The sequence below is a fragment of the Gopherus flavomarginatus genome, chromosome 21, assembly GCF_025201925.1.
Source record: "Gopherus flavomarginatus isolate rGopFla2 chromosome 21, rGopFla2.mat.asm, whole genome shotgun sequence".
Lineage (NCBI taxonomy): Eukaryota > Metazoa > Chordata > Testudines > Testudinidae > Gopherus > Gopherus flavomarginatus.
Genome location: NC_066637.1, coordinates 17,950,602 through 17,970,438, shown reverse-complemented (window position 1 = coordinate 17,970,438; position 19,837 = coordinate 17,950,602). Strand labels below are relative to the sequence as shown.

The 19,837-nt window shown below is 42.1% G+C and overlaps 1 protein-coding gene across 1 annotated transcript in view; it reads left to right on the top strand.

Moving 5' to 3' along the window:
• Positions 1-19,837, top strand: part of SPEN (spen family transcriptional repressor) — a 93,156-nt gene that overhangs the window by 44,911 nt on the left and 28,408 nt on the right. The window contains exon 4 of the mRNA XM_050931298.1: positions 16,925-17,085. Coding sequence (XP_050787255.1) covers positions 16,925-17,085 — 161 coding nt within the window. The remainder of the gene's footprint in view (positions 1-16,924; positions 17,086-19,837) is intronic.

Here is a 19,837-nt window from a genome sequence, read left to right as displayed (position 1 = left end):
AGGGAATTTATCACCCATTTCCTCAGGCACTTCTTTAAAATGTATAAATTAACAGCATGTTGGATATTTTTTTTTTTTTTTGAGGGGGAAATCACCTGGAATATACTCTGAAGGTGGTAACTAATTAGAAGTATTTGAAGATAGCTTCAGAAGGCTCTAGAGTTGTTTTTTTTAATATGTTCTGGTTTCCCTTAATTTGTACAAATCAAAAAGATTACATGAAAAAGAAGGCTAAAATCAATTTATTATTATTTTTTATTCTTTGTCTTACTTGTAAAATATTTCCTACTGCAATATATAGTAGATGTTTTAAAGGCTATTCTACATAAGCTGTAAATGCTGTACCAGTTCACAGCCTGAGCAGGTGGGCTCTGGATTTGGGAATTCCTTGGAAGTTGGGGAAGAAATCTCCTTCCATCCCATAGCCCACAGTGTGTCAGCTTAGCTTCTTCATGGCTCCTACTTCATATTCAGGGCTTGAGTACCTTTTGCTAACTCCATGCCACCACTGCCATATGGTTTGACGAGTGAGAAGGAAAAGCCACTGAATCAGTGTAGCTGTGGATACACAAGCCCCACCTCTCTCTCAATTCTCGTGTGTATGCTCTGAATCATGACCCCCACCTCCCACTCCCAGTTGGTAAAAATGGAACTGTTCTAGTTTTGCTGTGGCAAGAGATCCTTGGGTCTGTGGGTCAGAATTTACCACTTAGTTTACAGACAAAAGTCTTTAAGTTCCCTCCCCCCTAAAAATACTATTGGTGTACTATTGGTAACATAGGGTTACATCAATAAATCACAACAGCAATATTGCTGAGTTAAGTTAAATAACAGCGTTTTGGAAAGGGATCCCTCTATTTGAGAAAAGACTTAGGGTTTTTGAACATTTGCTGTTGCCAATACTGTGTTTTATTACTTAAATGAGGCAAAACTTAAATTTTTTCCACTTTATATGGGTTTTGAAATTTGACAGAGTGAAGCTCTTTACCTGGTTTACCTGAAGCCTTAAGCACTTAAAGAATGTTTTGTTTGTGTCACTTACATAAATATAAATGCTTCTATCCACTTTAAATTTTACCTGAAGATATACTTTATTATTTGTGCTTGTTCCTTTCAAAAATATATCTCTGAGCATGCTGCGGATTTAAAAAATAAATAAAAATCAAATGACTTCTAGGAAAGGTGTTCCTTTGTTGTTCCATCAGTTCTGCAGGCTTAAATTGAAAATTAATCTCTAACATACTGCCAGTCAATCCTTGTCTTTTATACTATATGTAGATTAGGGCCATAGAACTGAACATTATAGACTTGATTCTCTGTTGTTCAGCGTCTTGGACAGACCTCCTCATAAGTGCAAAGCGGATATAAAAGGCAATCCAATCAGAATGGCAGTGATTTACACTTGCTTTGCATTAGTTTAAATGACTGCACAAGGTGCAAGGCAATGGAGAATCAGAACCCATGTTTCTGGGGTCAGAAATATCCCTTACGTATGTATTAATTCTTATTGTGATTATGAAAGTTACTTTGTCCATTTTTCTTTTCCATTTCAATGTTTTGACAAAGACTACCATTTTTAGACATGCTAAACTTACAAAAAGTGATATCTACCATAAATGGAATTTCTATATTAAGCCCTTTGCATGTTCCAAATTTTACTTAGGAGGCATTTGTTTATCAGCTGTTTATCTTGGCACTGGTTTTAAATGCAACTCCCATCTGAAGAACAATTGTTTGTTTATGCCAGAGAGGATACATGATTTCAAAATCACATTAAACCCTAGCAAACTAGAAATTCAACAAGTGATATTTTGTTTAGTTGTTAGCACAGCATTGTGAAGATGGAGATAAATATTTATTCTGCAGTGTTTAGTCCTGATTCACCCCTGCATTATTGCAGTTTTACATTGAAATGAAGCTACACCATCATAAGACTGAAATATCTTAGTGGTGAATCACATCCTGCATTTTTAAGAGACCTAAAGGATGTTTTAAAATGATACAGTAATAAAGTTCACTTTTTGAGCTCTTCAGGGAGCAAGTATTTTTATATGTACAGTAAACATCTGAAGTATAATCAGGAGTGCTTCTAGACAAAAATATAATATTTGACATAGTCAATATAGTTTAACCAAAATGTTTTTAGAACTGTTTTTTAAAAAATATTGGCTCTCCAGGGAACTGACTTGAACAGAAGGGGAAAAAATTCCCTCAAATTCCACTTACTCCTTGACTCAGCAGACAATAAAATACTTAAAAGCAGAAATTTTTTATATAGTCTTTCTTTGAAAAAATGCAACAGTCCCCTAATTTGTACATAATTCTTCTTGTAACACATCTTTTTACAATAAATTAATTAATCTTTTAGTGAAAGCACTGCAGAGTTGTATTTTTAATTATCTCAGAACTTTGCTTTCTTTTCTTTTTAAAGGGATTGTGGTCTAAAGATTAGAACACATGAGTGAGAGACAGTAGATCATTTCTCTTCCTGCTTTCACTGACTCACTGAGTGACCTTAGGCAAGGCATTTAGCCTCTTTCTGCCTCAGTTTTTCCATTTGAAAAAATAAGGATCATAACACATACATGCCTCTCATGGCTGTTGAACTTGAATCATTTTGAAGATTTAATCCATTTTTAGGTGGAAATTGTGAAGTATTAATTTAGGTTGTGCACAGATAGTTGGTAAAAGTTGTTTTTTTGCTGTTTTATGGCCATTTCAACCCGAGGGGCTAGACGCAATTTATTCTATGAAATAGAGCCGCCCTCCTGTGAATTATGTTGTTTCTTTGCAAGCATTTTTCTTAATACTTCCCATCATTGTATTATCACCAATGTGAGCAACTGAGAATGAGAGCACTAGTGGAGATCAGTCCATCAGCATTGTAAACACAGAATGAAATCCTAGTCCTATAGATGTCAATGAGAGTTTTGCTATAGACTTCAGTAAGGCCAAGCTACCACCATCTGTCATGTAAACCCTGCTCAGAGCAGGTTTAAACACGGTGGTTAAGATGCCAGCAGCCTGTCTGCTCTAGTGCTCCACTGTGTGGTAAGCACCAATAGAGATGCACCTATATGGAAATATTTGTAGGGTAATGGTGAGATTTTAATTTTTTTTTTTTTAAAGCTAGTATAGGCAATGCCATAGTGTGTATTGGTCACTGGTGGTTATTCAGAAATAGGAGCTGTTACTCTAACTTACTCATATTAGAAACAACAGTTACATAATACTTTTTATGTGAGTGAAAATCAAAGTTATGAATATTAGAAATTACATAGACCATATCTATTTATCTTGTGTTCCCCATTATTGGGATATCCAAGTACCTCAGACTTTTGAAAATTTTACTTACAGGATGGTTTTCACAAGTGCTCACCCCTCGTCTAATTCTGCTTCCACTGAAGTTAGTGGTGAAAGAGGAGGATTGTTGCTTGCCCTCACCCCTCCACCCCTTTCTTTGCTCCATGTGTTGGTGGGAGTTAACTTTAATTGTGGGAAAGTAGTCAAGAAGTGGAGTTTATACTTTGTTTGGATGGTGGTGAACTTCAGCGTTACTTTGTTTCCCTAGCATTGAGTTCTGTGGTTGTGGTGAGCTGTGGAGAGAGCTCTTTTTCCTGATTTAAGGAGGAGTTTATTTTTGAGCTTTGTTAGTTCCCTTGTTCCCAAGTAACATACATGTTTTAAAAGGCCGTGATTGCAGCAGTGGTTTCTCAGGTAACTTGAGTCACTTATAAAGAGCTTTGAAGATTAATACAAACCCCACTACCACCACCAAAAAAACCCCATCTACTCCATATCAACATAGCTATGCAGACAAAACCCACAGTTTAGATACAGGTATGCTGACAGAAGAGCATAGCTAATGTTGCTCAGAGAGGTGTTCCTACACTGGTAGCAAAACTGCTTATGTTGCTGTAGGCTGCATCTACTATAGGAGAGTGTGCTGACATATGCTTTGTAGTGCAGATATAGCCTGCTGCATTTTCAACCAACTGGAAATTTTAGGCAGATGCCTTTATGGATAGATTTTTTGGAAGTGGTAAATTCTTTGAAGTGATTTCCTTTCTCCCATCAGCATCACTTAAACAGTTGGCTGAAGCCAATCATGGGACAGATTAAATTAATTTTTGGTATTTCCTAACCATACCAATATAATTAATAATAGGAATTCATATTGTCCTGGAATGAAACTAAAAGATAACATTGTAAAATCCTAGTAATCGGGGGTTAAAAATACTGTAGTTATTGGCCTGGCAAGCGCAACCTGGGCCTTCTGACCAGGGACTATGAGGGAAGGGACAACTAATTTAAAAAAATGAAATGAATACATTAGGTGATTCAGTAATACCAAGAAATTCCAAAAATCAACACAGTTTCTTCTGGTGTTTGTGTTTGTTTAGTTAGATTTCAAATTATGAAGCACTCTAACATGAGATTATTATAGGATTCCTTTACAGTTGTGAAGAGAGGAAAAGATGAGGGATAGAGGGTATCCCAGTTTTCTTCTTCGAGTACTTGCACATGCCCATTCCACATCAGATGCATACATGCCCCATGCACAGTCACCGGAAATTTGTCCCTCGGTGTTACCCTGTTCAGTCGGCTTTAGTGCCGCGTGCTCATGGTACATCATAAGAGGACTGGCCAACTCCGCACCCTCTCACTTCCTTCTTACCACCTGTGATGATCATCCCTGGCATATTAGAACGTCAGTGCCTATGCCTCTGAGTGTCTGGCCCTGTGGGCATTGGCCCATAGAAATACAGTCACCTTTTTGGAACCCCTGGGGTTTTCCTCCAGTGCCCAACCCTCCTCCTGGCCATTCCTACTCTGTGGTGTCAGAGAGAAGGGCTCATCTGTTGCACGAAGCAGGGGCACAATCTGGACTCTGGTACTGAACCCAGTACCGATCCTCAGAACCTGGAACTATGGGTTCTAGTTGGTGCAGAAGGAGAGGAGGGCCATGTGCCAGTTCAGGCTGGTGCCACCGCCTCCTCCCTAGAAGAGGCAGTGTTGAGGATGGGCAGTTCAATGCCCCAGGATGACTTCAAGGCTCACCAGGAGCTATTGAAGAGAGTGGCCTCAAACCTATGGCTGGAAGTGGAGGTAGTTAAAGTCCTACCACGGTCTGGTTGACATCTCAGCTGTAGTAGCCCCGTCGAAGTTGCGTCTACCCCTCAATGAGGCCATCATGGATCCAATCAAAATGCTGTGGCAAACACCATCCTTTCTGCCCCCACTTTGAAGAGGGCAGAGAAGTAGTACTTTGTTCCCGTGAAGGGGTATGAATACCTATATTTTGACCCCCCTCCCGTGTCCCTTGTGGTCTCGTAGGCCAATGAAAGGGACAGGCAGGGGCTGCAAGGTGCAATCCCCAAGGCAAAAGACTCAAAGACACTGCACTTTGTGGTAGAAAGGTGTATTCTACTGGCGCCTTACAGTTCTGCATCTCCAACCAGCAGGCATTGCTAGTGAGGTACATTTTCAGTGTCTGGGACTCTGTGTCAGAGGTCACTGACTTGCTCTCCCAAGAACTCAAGCAGAAGTTCTCTGCTCTGGTGGAAGAAAGGAAGGCTATAGCCAGGGCTTCCCTTCAAGCTGCTCTGGGTGCAGCGGATATGTCAGCCAGAGCTATGACATCGGCAGTAGCCATGTGAAGGTGCTCTTGACTCCAGTCCTCGGGCCTACCGGCTGGAGGTTCATCAGTCCCTTTAAGACTTTCCATTTGTGAGAGCTTTGCTCTCCTCAGAGCAAACAGACCCAAGGCTCCATGATCTGAAGGACTCCAGAGCTACCCTCAGGTCCCTGGGTGTCTCTGCCCTGAGTTCCTTCAAGGAAGCACGTCAGGCCTGAACAACCGGCCTGCTACTCAGCTCTGCCACCCTGTCAGGATCTGGTCAGATAGCTACCATTGCTACCTGGCCCTCCCAATACTCAAGAGGCTCCAAGCAGAACTTTGGATGGGGGTGCCCAAAGGCATTATACCAGATCCTGTTCACCTGTTTTCAGATCACCTCTCCCACTTAAGCTTGGCGTGATCCCTTATCACCAAAGACAGTTGGGTGCAGAGTTCAGTGGAGGAAGGTTATATGCTTTAGTTTATTTCCACCCCTCCTTCCAACCCCCCATCCCTGTCCCTCTTCAGGGACCCTTCTCATGAGCAATGTTTATCCCAGGAGGTGTAAGCCCTCCTCGGGATAGGAGCCATGGAGGAGGTACCTCAGAATCTGAGGGGGAAATGGCTTTACTCCTGTTATTTCCTAATCCCGAAGGTTGTAGACCCCCTTTGACCTATCCTAGACCTGCATTGCCTCAACAGTTATCTCAAAAAGCCGAAGTTCTGCATGGTCTCCCTGGCCTCCATCATTCCCTTCCTGGATCCAGGGGACTCGATTTGAAATATGTCAATTTCCACATCTCCACTTTTCGAGGTCACAGAAGATTTCTCTTGTTTGTTAACCAGACACACTACCAGTTTACTATCCTCCCATTTGGCTTGTCAGCAGTCCCATGGGTCTTCGTGAAATGCATGGTGGTAGCGGGGCCTTCCTGAGATGCTGAGGGGTGCAAGTATACCCTTACCTCGATGACTGACTGGTCCCAGGCCCAGGAGAAAGCCAGCATCCATCTCGTTCAAGCAACCTTTTGAGCACTTGTCCTGCTGATAAACGAGCAGAAGTCAACACTCATCCTAGTACAGAGGATAGAGTTTATTGGAGTGGTGCTTGATTTTACCCAGATCAGGGTCTTCCTCCCAGTGAGCTTGTTTGGAAGCCCACTTCTGAAGAATGGTGTCACTGATTTCGCAGGTCAAGGCCCACCTGGTCATGACAGCCCATTTCTGCCTAAGACTATTGGATCATATGGTTGCGTACACATATGTGGTGCAGCATTTGGGACTTTGCCTTAGACCCCTAAAGTCTTGGCTGGCCTTAGTGTATTTAACGAACTGTCATCATTTAGACTCGGTGCTCACGGTTCCCGCTCTGGTCCTTGCCTCCCTTGAATGGTGGAGGGATCCCCAGTCGGTAGGCTTTGGCATTCCCTTCGTCAGACATCCACTGTTGGTATCCCTAATCTCAGATGCATCCAAGCTAGGTTGGGGGCTCACCTGGGGCACCTCAGGACACAAGGTCTTTGGTTCCAGGAGGAGCTCTCCTTGCATATCAGTGTCAGAGAGCTCAGAGCGGTCTGCCTAGCATGCCAGACATTTTTACCCCATATTGCCAGCAAGCTTGTATGAGTCCTTACGGACAACACGGCAGCCATGTTTTATGTGAACAGGCAGGGAGGGGCCAGATCTTCCCTTGTATCAAGAGGCCATTTACTTGTGCGAGTTCTGCATGAAGCACTCAATCCACCTTGAAGCTTCTCCCCTTCTGGGAGCCCAGACAAGCTGTCAGATCACCTCCGCAGGTCTTTCTCCTCTCACAATAAGTGTCCCTTTGCTCCAATATAGTAAGGACCATTTTCCTGCAGTGGGAGATTCCCCTCATAGACCTGTTTGTGACCAAGCAGAACATGAAATGTCATCAGTTTTGCTCCCTGTACGGCCACAGCCCAGGCTTGCTCACAGATGCCTTCCTATTCCCTTGGAAAAAGCACCTGTTCTATGCATTTCCTCCACCCACTGCCCCACTCCTCTCATGTACAAAATCTTACTAAAGGTCAAGTGGGACAGGGTAGGGGTTATTCTTGTAGCCCCCAACACTGGTTCTACACATTACTAGACCTGTCAGGAGCAACCCCAAGGTTGCCCACCCCACCCCCAACATGATCTTGCAAGATCATGGCTGAATGCTCCACCCAAACCTCAGTGCTCGCCACCTGGCCGTGTGGAAGCTCCATGGTTAAATCCTGTGGAACTGGCCTGTTCGAAGCAAGTCCACCAGGTTGTGCTAGGCAGCAGGAAACAATCTACTGAAGCTACTTTGCCAAGTGGAAACGTTTCGCCATTGGATCATGCCATCGAACCCTCTCACCCACTAAGCCACCTCTCCAGACTGTGCTGGAATATCTGCTTCATCTGAAACAGTAAGGCCTAGCTATTTCATCTGTTAAAGTACACCTAGGAGCCATCTCAGCTTTCCATCCTCCAGTAGATGGTCGGTCAGTTTTTTCACATGAAATGTCTATTTACCTCCTTATGGGCTTAGAAGGGCTATAATGGAAGATCTGGGAACCCATTCCGGGAACCCTGTGGGAATTAAACCTCGTCCTGACAAGACTCATGGGCATTCCCTTTGAGCCATTAGCATCAGTCATATATGTCATACTTTTCCTGGAAGCTTGTCTTTCTGATAGCAATTACCTTGGCTAGGAGGGTCTCGGAGATCAGGGCCCTTACTTCAGAACCCCCATACACAGTGTTTTTAAGGACAAGGTACAACATCCTGTGTTCTTCCTGAACATGGTTTCATAGTAATCAGGCTATTTTCCTGCTAGTTTTCTTCCCAAAACTGCACAAGAATACGGAGGGAGCAGTGTCTCCACACACTGGATGCCTTAGCTTTCTATATAGAAAGACCAAGCTGTTCCATAAATCCGTGCAGCTCTTGGTGGCAGTAACAGATAGGATGAAAGGCCTACGCATTTTGGCTCAGAGAATTTCATCGTTGATCACTTCCTGCATTCACACATGCTATGAGCAGGCAGGTGTTCCACCACCTGCCATCCTGACTGCCTATTCTACGAGAGCACAAGCTTCCTCAGCGGTGACCTGGTTGTCGGTACATACTTTTTCTTCCTACCATGTCATCACCCAGCAAGGCAGGGACGATGCTGGCTTTGGTAGGACAGTGTTGCAATCCGCATCTTCATGAACCTACTTTTAGGATAGTGCTTGGGATTCACCTAATGTGGAATGGACTTCTGCAAGCATTCAAAGAAGGAAAGATGGTTGCTAACCTTTCTGTAACTGTTGTTCTTCAAGATGTGTTGCACATATCCATTCCATGACCTACCCTTCTTCCCCTCTGTTGGAGTTAGTCAGCAAGAAGGTACTGAGAGGGTGCAAGGTCAGCTGGTCCCCTTATCCTGCGCTATAAGCAAGCGGCACCAGAAGGTACTAGAGCCAGCCCGATGGGTACCACTGAGGGAAAAATGTATTGTGACTGTGTGCAAACCAGGTGTGCATTTAACGTGGAATGGATGTGTGCAACACATCTCAAAGAACAACAGTTACAAAAAGGTTAATAACTATCTCTTACGTGATCGTTGCATTTTTATAGATTTGTTTTAATGATTTTTTCCCCCTTGAGCAGCATATGATTTTTTTTTTAATGCACCGGTGTTGCATGATTATTCCCTGCTCATGCACAGTCTGATTTTTTTCAGTTCTTTCAGATTTTGTACATCTGTGCTTTATTATTTTATAAAGTGTGACATTTACAGACCAAAATTCCTTGGGTGGCAAGTTTTCAGAGACCTGAGAATGCTGAGACTGTCATAATTGCATCCCAATATGCTTTTGAATACAAACGTTAAAGTACCGTAAGGCCGAGATTGTGGACATAGTGAAATACGTGGAAAGAAGATTTGATGTAGCACCTCATCTATTTCAAATCCTGGGTCCTCCAGACATTTGTACATGCCAAATCAATTTTATGTACTCACATTAAAACGTTGTTTGAACCCGTTGTTTGAACCCTGATCTTCTATTTAATAAACAATGTATATTGTACATTAATGTGCTGAACCTACCTCAACTATTACCCTCTAATCTGAAAATAGAGTAAGAGAGTCTAACATTTTGGTCTCAGTTAGGAGAATCAGTAGTAGGTTGACTCAATTTCTGCTGTCATTCAGTTTAGATTAAATGACTTCTTATCTTAACCAGTAAAGCCATTCTTCCTCACAGACTTGAGGGGCAGGTTATTCCTAGACATGTGCCAGTGTTGCCTTACAGGGCATTTAGTAATATACAGAGCCACCACCAGCTGATCCTCTTTCTTATTCAGGTCAGTGTTGTTACATCAAAGTGAATCATCTCTGAAGAAGAGACGTGTTAAACCTCCACACCACACCTCTTGAGATTACAGGAGCTACTTTTTTCAACAGTTGAAATCTAGTTGTAATAATTTCTGTCTGGTTATGGTGAAACAGAAGCATGGGTTACTAGAGACCAATGGTGACTGCGTTTTGCCTTGTTGCAAGTCCTATACTTAATCATTTTACAGTTTATTGGAGAGAGACTTAAATAGAACAATAGATCTGAGTTCAGTTAGGTTTCAAGGAGTGGCTCCTACTAGACTTATACAGGAGATAAACAAATATCTGTATTAGTATATGTATGGCAGTTATAATCAACAGAGGCATTTGAACTAGAGAGGCCCTCAGCTTTGGAACGTATTCCCTATTTTGGTCCAAAATAACCCGAGCTTGTTGACCTTGCAGGCATGTGCAGAAAGGCGTATCTCTTTATTCTGGCACTGAGAAAGGAGGAGCTTGATGAGCTATTGTTTGTGAGGATGATTAAATGTCATTTTAATTTGTGTATTGTAGTGTAAATTGTGCATTTCTAGAGTACTAGACCTCTTGTATGCAGTAAAAGAAATCTGAATAACTTATCTGTCTGCCTATTTCAATACATACTTTTTCATCCAGAAAAGTTCCCAGAGTGCTTTACAAAATGTGTAAGGGATGACTTACTCTACTTCTGGCATGGAATATGACAAATCTCTGAGCCAGCAGTACTAAACAATGGGGAACAATTTTTCCTTTGCAGTTACCAGTATCCTTTCTCCCTCACCCCTTTAGCAGTAACCATTTATTTTTATAAGCAATAAATTAAACTTTTCAGAACTGTATGTCAAGTTCTCTGGCAGTATTTTCTTGCAGTCTACCATGTTAGATCCATAGAGCCAACTGAGAATTCTTCAAAAGCATGTTGTATATCAGGGGTAGGCAACTTGTGGCATGTGTGCCGAAGGCGGCATGCGAGCTAATTTTCAGTGGCCCTCACACTGCCTGGGCCCTGGCCACCGGTCTGAGGGGCTCTGCGTTTTAATTTAATTTTAAATGAAGCTTCTTAAACATATTTTTTAAAACATTATTTACTTTATAACTAAACTGTTGTATGTATACTATATAGACTTATAGAAAGAGATCTTCTAAAAATGTTAAAATGTATTACTGGCACGCAAAACCTTAAATTAGAGTGAATAAATGAAGACTCCGCTCACCACTTCTGAAAGGTTGCCGACCCCTGTTGTATATCATCAGGGGAATTAAAAGGGGTAAACTTCCTCATGGTGGAAATCAGTGGCATATGAGTAAATCGTAAGCAGATATTTTTTGCATGCAAATAATCACCACAACTTAACACTGGTCATGTGGTAAGAAGGAAAACATTGTTTCCATGTTTGAGCTACTTGTGATTTCCTGACTAGAACTGGAAATCTTCTGCTGACACCAAGCACAGTGAATAACCTATTTAGTAAGCTGGGCTTCATGCTGATAAGGGTTGTCCTTTCTTAACTGTCCTTAATAGATCTTTGAAGGAGATAGTCTTTATCCTGACTGCTGATTGACTTCTAACTGATCTAAGCAGAGCTGCTGATTTCAGGTAGTTTTGGAGAAAAATTTAATGTCCGAGTACTGCTAAAGGAGTTAAGGATCAGTTACTAATTATGCTTATAAGCTCTTTCTAAAGGGAGTTATAAGTAAGTCATTTTAATATTATTGTGTTGCAATTTGGCATAAATTTCCCCCTGAAAAAAAATTACAAAGGATTTCAGATGGGTTTCTTACCCATTCTGACTACGAGGGGCTCGATTTTAAAACCTGAAGTTTGTCGGTATGTTGCCTTCAGCGTGCATTAATGCTTCTTTGTAATTTATTTTACATGAGTGGCTGCAGTGTTTCCTCATTGCTGTAGCTGTAATAACAGCAGCTACCACAGTTACAGCTGACTCAGAGTTCTGAAATCAAGTCACAGAAATGACAATTGTCCCACATTTTAAAATTACAAAAGGGTATGGCAGGTTGTGAGATTCCTTGGTTCAGCACAGCCTGCCATTGACAGAAAACAGCAGGTATCCGTGTTACATTGACTGATTTGGAGTCTCTTTTTTATCTCCTTTTTGCTGGGGTACAAAGAGAAGAACTTTCTGTGTGTTCATTTTTTCAAGCGCATTCATTTTTCATATATAAATGTAAATTATAGTATAATTTTATAATTTGTTGCCAGAACTGAAAAAATACTATTACTTGAGAAGATGGTATTTTCCTGGAAAGGATGGTGTAAACCTTTTCTCTCAAGTCATTGAAAGAACAGAGTGAGACCTGAATATGTTATGATACTGTAATATGACTTGGGATTTCCCCCTCACAATTTTAAACAAGAAAAAAAGGCTTAAACCAGTGATGCAAGTAAGTTTTGGCCCCCAATTCTGTAATGCGATCCCCACAGCTAGTCCATTACACAGTGACAGTATCCCATAAAGCCTGTGGGGTCCTGTATGGGCGCAGGAGTCTGCCCACCATTAATACGATTGCAGCACGGGACCACCCCCACCTCATTTCAAAAGATTGGCTATTCTTTTTTGGTAGCATTATGTCCCAGTAAGTCTACATGGATGCTGACGAGCAGTTTTTCTTATCGTGAGGAAAGGCTGTGCGCAAGAGCACATTTTATTTTAGTTATGAAAAAATTAAACATGTACAGTCTGATTTTTGCATTATAGCCGGAGGGGGAAAACAAAATTATAGGTTTTGAAACCATTTTCTCTCTTTTTGGCTTGACACAAATCACTGATTTAACTGTGAAAAATTTGTCAACGAGCATGATGGGAAGGATTGTTTAAGGTCATCTGTTTTCATCTTGTATTAAACTTCCTAGCTTCTGAAATAGTTGTTTTTCTAATTGCTTTAAATATAAAACTATGAATTACTGGTATTAAACAAGTTTTGTTGGAAGAAATCTTAGTAAAATTCCTGTATTTCTAAGCTGACAATGAGAAGGTATTTTAAATACTGTTAGTTTTTTAGCAAACAGCCAAATTCTAACCTTAGTTGCGTAGGGCACATCTCTATATAGCTAGCACATTTTCAATTTTGAAGGATGGCTTAAAAGGATATGTTTTTCCTTTTTGAGATTATAGGTATTATTTGCTATCAGATGCCTTAATTTAATGTTGTTTTCCATGTCTCTCCTGGAACACAGCTTTAATTAAGCATTCCATCATACCCCAATTCTCAGAGGTTGAAAATTCAGGCATGCAAATGTTTTCCATGCTTATCTCTGTGTTTCTTCAGCTGGAAACATTCATTCATTCTCCCTTTCTCTTTAAAAACCAAAACAAAAATACACATCGTCTGTGTACTGGATCCTTTCTAGTGTTTTTTCTCTTTAAAACCCAAGGAAATGAATATAAAACTTACATTTCTGGCATGTCTCAGGATTATACATGGGTGGGTTTATCTTTTTCAATATATTTTTAAGGACCAATGGTCTGATTTGCAGAGGAAGATGCGTACTCAGCTCCCATCAAAATCAGTAAAAGTTTGTGGGCATGATCATCGTCTCTGAAAAATTCTTCTATTGTCCAGGTGTTTGCATTAGTTCTATTGCTAAGGCTGCCCCAGCATCCTGAGTGCTTGAGGTTCTTTCTCTTAATGGAACACCTTTGTTTAAATACAGACCATTCTGATTTTACTAAGCTATCAAAAAATGCTATATGTGGCTAATACAGTCAAAAAAGGAATAATAAAGTATGAGTTAAGTGCTATCATTGTGGATAATACTTTGTACTCTGATGCCTAAAAAATTACAAGTATCTCTCATATCACTCAGGTAAAATTTTAGTAGAGTTAAGTGTAAAATGCAAAATATTGTGCTGTTTAACCGTGGGGAAGATTTAATGAAGTATAATACAGAGCTTTAACAGCTTAGGAGTTGTGAAGGAAGATTGAAAATCTCTTTCAGCATTTTCACTTCGAGAAAGGAACAATATAAGTGCTGCCTCATCCTTCAAAGAAGTTCTCCACACTTTTTGCCAATCTGTTTCTTAATAATTGATATTACCAGCATTCCTGTTTAGACTAATAGAAATCTCTTGGCATGGTGCAAATTATGTGTCCCCTCTTCCCCAAGGTACTGCACAAAAGGTTTTCATTGTGATGGAAAAGCTTGAGGTAAAATGCTGTCATGAATTAGAAATTTTCTAAAAAACAGAAGGAATAAAAGATCACAGGGCAAAAGATTACCAGTGGGTTGCCTCATGGTTTATTTTTAGGAGGGAAGTTTTTTTTTAATATATTAATTGTCTGGAAAAAAAGGGAGTGAAATCGTGAGGTGGCAAAAACTGCATTTAGTCAAGACTAGTGTAGACGGTGAGAAACCTGTGAGGGACATAACAAAGCTAGGTGAATGGGCAGCTCAGGGATATAAAATTCAGAGGGTTGGTAAGTGCAAAGTAACGTGCACTGGAAGAAATAATTTTAACTAGTCCTGTGCATTGCTTGGGGAAAAGACCTGGGCATCGTTGTGGATACCTCAACGAAATCCTTTGATCAATGGGACACTTGGGGGATCAAGGCTTGGATCATATGGGCCACCTGCCCTGGGGATGAGCATGGGATATAGCTCCCATTACAGGGAATGGAAGTGGCTGCAAGCAGGCATTCACGCACTCTTGGTAGTTCATTATTCCCTCTGTCTTGCTGTGGAGCCAGGGGAGAGTAGGAGGAGGATGCTTGGGAGGAGCAAGGACTGTGAAGAAGTTTGGCTGGCTGCTAGACATGGGAGGCTGGCAGGGGTGGGGAGCTGTTCTGTAAAGGGAAAACTGGGAAGAAAGTAATTGACAAGCTGTGTACTTCTGGTAAGTTTTTTTGTTCTTGTCTTTTAAATTGTAATTAAGCACTTTGGGGCAGAGACTCTCTTCTGTGTTTTGTATGGTGCCTAGCAAGATGGGACCCCAGCCCTAACTGGAGCTTTAATGGTGTAGAGAAGGTAAACAACCTGCTCTTATTTATTATTTTTCACAATATAAAAAAAAAGGAATAGTAAGTGAAATTGAAAAGCAACAAATTTAAAACTGATTAAAGTACTTTTGTACATAATACATTAACCTGAAGATATTATTTTGACTTAGTGCTCAGCAAAATTCAGAAAAAGGAGTTAGGTGTTTGGCAGAAAATGAGAACATAGAATTATTTTTCCCCAGGGATATAAAACCTCATGCTTTATTTTAGAGCAAGGGTGAGCAAACTTCTTGTCACATCTGGTGGGGAAATTGCCTGCAGGGCCATGAATGTAGGGCTGGGGCAGGGGACTGAGGTGTGGGAGGGTTTGCAGTGTGCTTGAAGTTGCTCAGGGCAAGGGGTTGGGGCAGAGGAAGGGTGCAGAGTGTATGAGGGGGTTCGAGGTAGAGAGTTGGGGTGTGGGAGGGGGCTCATGGCAAGGGATTGGGGTGTAGGAGGGGTTTGAGGTGCAGGCTCCTGCCTGGTGCCGCTTACCTGGAGTGATTCTGGGGTGGCAGCAGTGTGCACTGGGGCCAGGGCAGGCAGGCTCCCTGCCTGCCCTGGCCTTGTGCCGCTTTGTCACCAAGTCTCTGTGGCCCCTGGGGGAGAGGGAACAGAAGGCTCCATGTGCTGCCCTTGTCTGTAGGTACCTCCCCGAAGCTCCCATTGGGGGTAGTGCCTGCAGGCGAGGGCAGTGTGCGGAGTCCTCTGCCTCCTCTCTTCCACAGAGTCTGCAGGGACATGATGCTGGACGCTTCCCAGAGCAGCCCAAGGCCTGCCATACCGCAAGGCTGGCAACCCCATGGCCCAGATCCCACGGGCCGTAGTTTGACCATCCCTGGTTTTGAGCATAAACCAGCAACCCAGAGGGAGTAAGAAGACCCCTCCAACGTGAGCAAGTTCTAACACAGTTGTCTACTATGGAGGATTCCCTGCACTCTTCTGTGGAGCATCTAATAGTAGTCACTGTCAGTCATGATACTGGACTAAATAGATTACTGGCTTGATCTGGTGTGCAATTCCTGTTCCACTGCTTATACAAATGTTCTTGGGACCAAAGTCCTTTACCCTAAAGTTTACTTTTGAGATGGAGGCTTCTGTGTAGAGGCTGTGAACAGTGTTTGATGGGTAACGTACACTTAGGTAATTGTCGAACAGTTCGCAAAAACATGCATTAGTTTTCTCCAAGGGATGTTAGTTTCCAGTATCATCTGTTCAGAGATGGGAATCTTTTTAAAGATGTGGCTGCCACATTGGGGAGAAACTATTAAGCCAATTTTCAGATTGATGGAAGCACCTGGCAATGCCACAGCATTTCCTTTTATGCATGAGAATGCTGAAAGGGATTTTAAGGCTTCAGCAGACCTGTATGTTTTTTTCAGTCTTCCCACACAACTCCTAAGCTGATGAAACTTTGTATTGCACTTACATTCCATCATAATGGAGAAGATTTAATTAACAGGATCTATTTGACATTTTACCCATATTCTGTTTCCTTGACTATCTCCTCCCTGTCTCCTCCGAGGATTTTGTAAGAGACTATTTGAAGATGATTGAGTTCCTTTGTACAAGCAGGGGTGTGCTTGGGAAACTGGGTTTTCCGCATCAGAGCGGAAAAGGGAAACACTTTTAAAGAATCCACTCCAAGTAGTTTTCTTCGTTAGCACAGTTTGGTATTAATTGCTATTTTAAAATAGAACATAATTTATATATGGGAAATGAATAGTTACTGTCTTCATGCTTTTGAGTGCTTCTGTGAGATGGTGTGTGATGTGAATAGTCCCTTAGTACTCAGTAGCGTGCACTTATGGCCTTTGGTGAGCATGTATAACTGTTCAGTAGTAAAAAGAAAAGAATAAACTGATAGCTGTTTTTAAAATTAAAAACATAAATCAGCCTCCGCTCATTCTGTTTCTCTTTTCACACTGAGTTGCTATTTCTTTTACCCCTTTCACAGCAGTGACTCCAGCAGCAGCTCCAGTGACGAGTCTCCAGCACGATCAGTTCAGTCTACAGCAGTTCCAGCACCCACATCCCAGCTGCTTCCATCTCTGGAGAAAGATGAGCCCCGTAAAAGTTTTGGGATCAAGGTTCAAAATCTTCCAGTGCGCTCAACAGGTAAAATCCATATGTGAAAGAGTGTCTCTTCAGAGTTGTCAGTAAGGGAGAAGAAAAGAGGGATGGGAGCAGGCTGATTAGAAAAATTCTTTGTCATACATACCTGATATTAAGTAAATGCAATATTTCATTAACCTCTGTAATAATATTTGCCAGTATCATTTAATATTGCATGGGAAAATATAAGTGCCGTTTAATGAGCCATGGTTTAGGAAACTTAGTTTCAAGGTTATTGCTATAATAATGTTATAATAAAATTGTCAGATAATATATGAAAGGCCTTTAGTCTTAAACAAAGATACATTCAGGAGACTTCAGTATTATTCTGTTGAAGGTAGAGATTCAGAGGGGTAAGATGTTAAACAGAATGAAAAATTATATATTTGAGTGCCTCTGGCCAGTCAATGGAGTGACCTTTATATGGCCTTTGAATATCGGGATTCCATCTGCTCCTTGCATCATTGAAAATGAAAACACCTACAGTGCTGCGGCGGCACAGCTATACTAATACCGCTGTAGTGCATCTGATGAAGATGCTCTATGGTGATGGGAGAGAGCTGTACCAGCAGCCTAAATAAACCACCCCCATGAGCAGCATAAGCTATGCCAACATAGTGCTGTGCTTGGGGGGCGGAATATTCATACTTCTGAGGCAACAGAAGTTTTGCTAACAAGGTTCTGTCTAATATTTTATGTCCATGTGTGGAATGAATTTTGTTATGTGCACCAATATGGAGGTGCAATGACACATCACCTTCGTATTAGTGCACATAACAAAATTAATGCGGTGAGAGTGGGGGGGGCTGAGGAGGTTGGAGTATGGGAAGGAGGCAGAGGGTTGGAGTGCGGAGGGGATGACGGCTCTGGCTGGGGGCGTGGGTTCTAAGGTGGGATTGGGGATGAGAGATTCAGGGTGCGGGATAGGGCAGAGCACAGGGGTGTGGCCAGGGAGGACTCGCCGCAGCAGCTACGGCCCGCCCATGGAAGAGGTGCCGCTCCTCGACAGCTCCCGCAGGCCTGGGCTGGGCCAGGCTGTGGGAGGGGCTCATCTCCCCCCCGATCTTGGCAAGTCCTGGGCAAGTCCATGCTGGGGCTGTGGGGAGAGGCGCCACTCTCCGTTGCAGCTCTTAGCCCTTGCGCGGGGCTTAATAGATGGCTGTGCAACTTAGCGGAAACTTGGGCCATGTCTACACTACTGCCCTAACATAAAAATGAGGAATCCAGTGGCACCTTAAAAGCTAACAGATTTATCTGGGCATGATGCATCTGAAGAAGTGGGCTTTTTACCTGTGGCAGCTTATGCCCAAATAAATCTGTCAGTCCTAAAGGTGCCACCGGACTCCTTGTTGTTTTTTTGGGTAGAGAGTAATACAGCTACCCCTCTGATACATAGCCTAACTTACTACAGGCAGAGCTGGTAGCATAGAGAGAAGTTTGCCCAGCACTTCGCATTATAGGACCTTGTGTCAGGGATGTGTCCTTTCCTATCTCTGTGGAAAAACTGCCTAAATTTGACAAAGTTATAAGCCTTTGGAAAAAAAAATTTTGCAGCATGTGTATGCTGAATAAACTTTAGAGTTTGTCAGCTAAATTCTCTGAAGTTTCTGTTTGTATTGAACATGCACCAGCCCAAGGCCTCACTCGCTGAGCAGGACTTTCCCTGCAATTGCTGTTATCTGCTGCTCTGAGCCACTGTGATGCCGTGTACTGGAACTGAGAGCAGATAGGCTCTCTGTTCTCAGTGCTCCTGCTGTTGGCCCCCAGGCAATATGGAGAAGGAGGAAGAAAACTGACTAAAATGCAAAGGAGTGGGATAGAGGGATAGACAGGGCAAGGAACCTGGAGAAGAAAGGCTTGGACCATCTTAATTTGGCTTCCTATGTATGCATTCATTCAGCATTTAATAACAAGAAATCACACTTTTTTCACCATAGGGCCTTTGCATTATTCAGCGCACACAATGACTGGTGCTCTGGGAATGAATATAGGGTTGCCTAGTTAATGAAGCTGTTAATCTTGAGGATCCCGCCTCATGTTGCAGCATTTGGAAGGTGTATAGTGAATGAGAAAGAGAGGAGATGGTGTCATGGTTAGAGCAGTTGAATGTTACCCTGGAGAACTAGTTTCTATCCGTGCTTCTGTCAGAATTCCTCTGTGTTGCTGGGCCAGTCACTTAAAGCATATTTTTCATGGGTGGCCACTAATTGTGTGTTCCTCATTTTATGGTTGGCCAGCTGGAAACTCTGTGGCTGCGACCACTCATCGCTGCAACTGAAGTCACTGGGAGCTGTACTTTTAAGATATAAAGTTCTAAATTCTCTGAAAAATCAGGCTATATAAGCATCTCAGATTGGTCACTGGAAATTAGCGGTGAGCTCTGACAATTGTATATAGTTCCTCATATGTAAAAGTATAATAATACCATCTTACCTCACAGAGTTGTTGTGAAAATACATTCATTATTGTTTGTCAAGCACTCAGCTGCTTTTGTGGAATCATAGAATATCAGGGTTGGAAGGGACCTCAGTAAGTATCTAGTCCAACCCCCTGCTCAAAGCAGGACCAATTCCCAACTAAATCATCCCACCCAGGGCTTTGTCAAGCCTGACCTTGAAAACCTCTAAGGAAGGAGATTCCACCACCTCCCTAGGTAAGCCATTCCAGTGTCACCACTCTGAGTGAAAAAGTTTTTCCTAATATCCAACATAAAGCTCCCCCACTGCAACTCGAGACCATTACTCCTTTTTCTTTA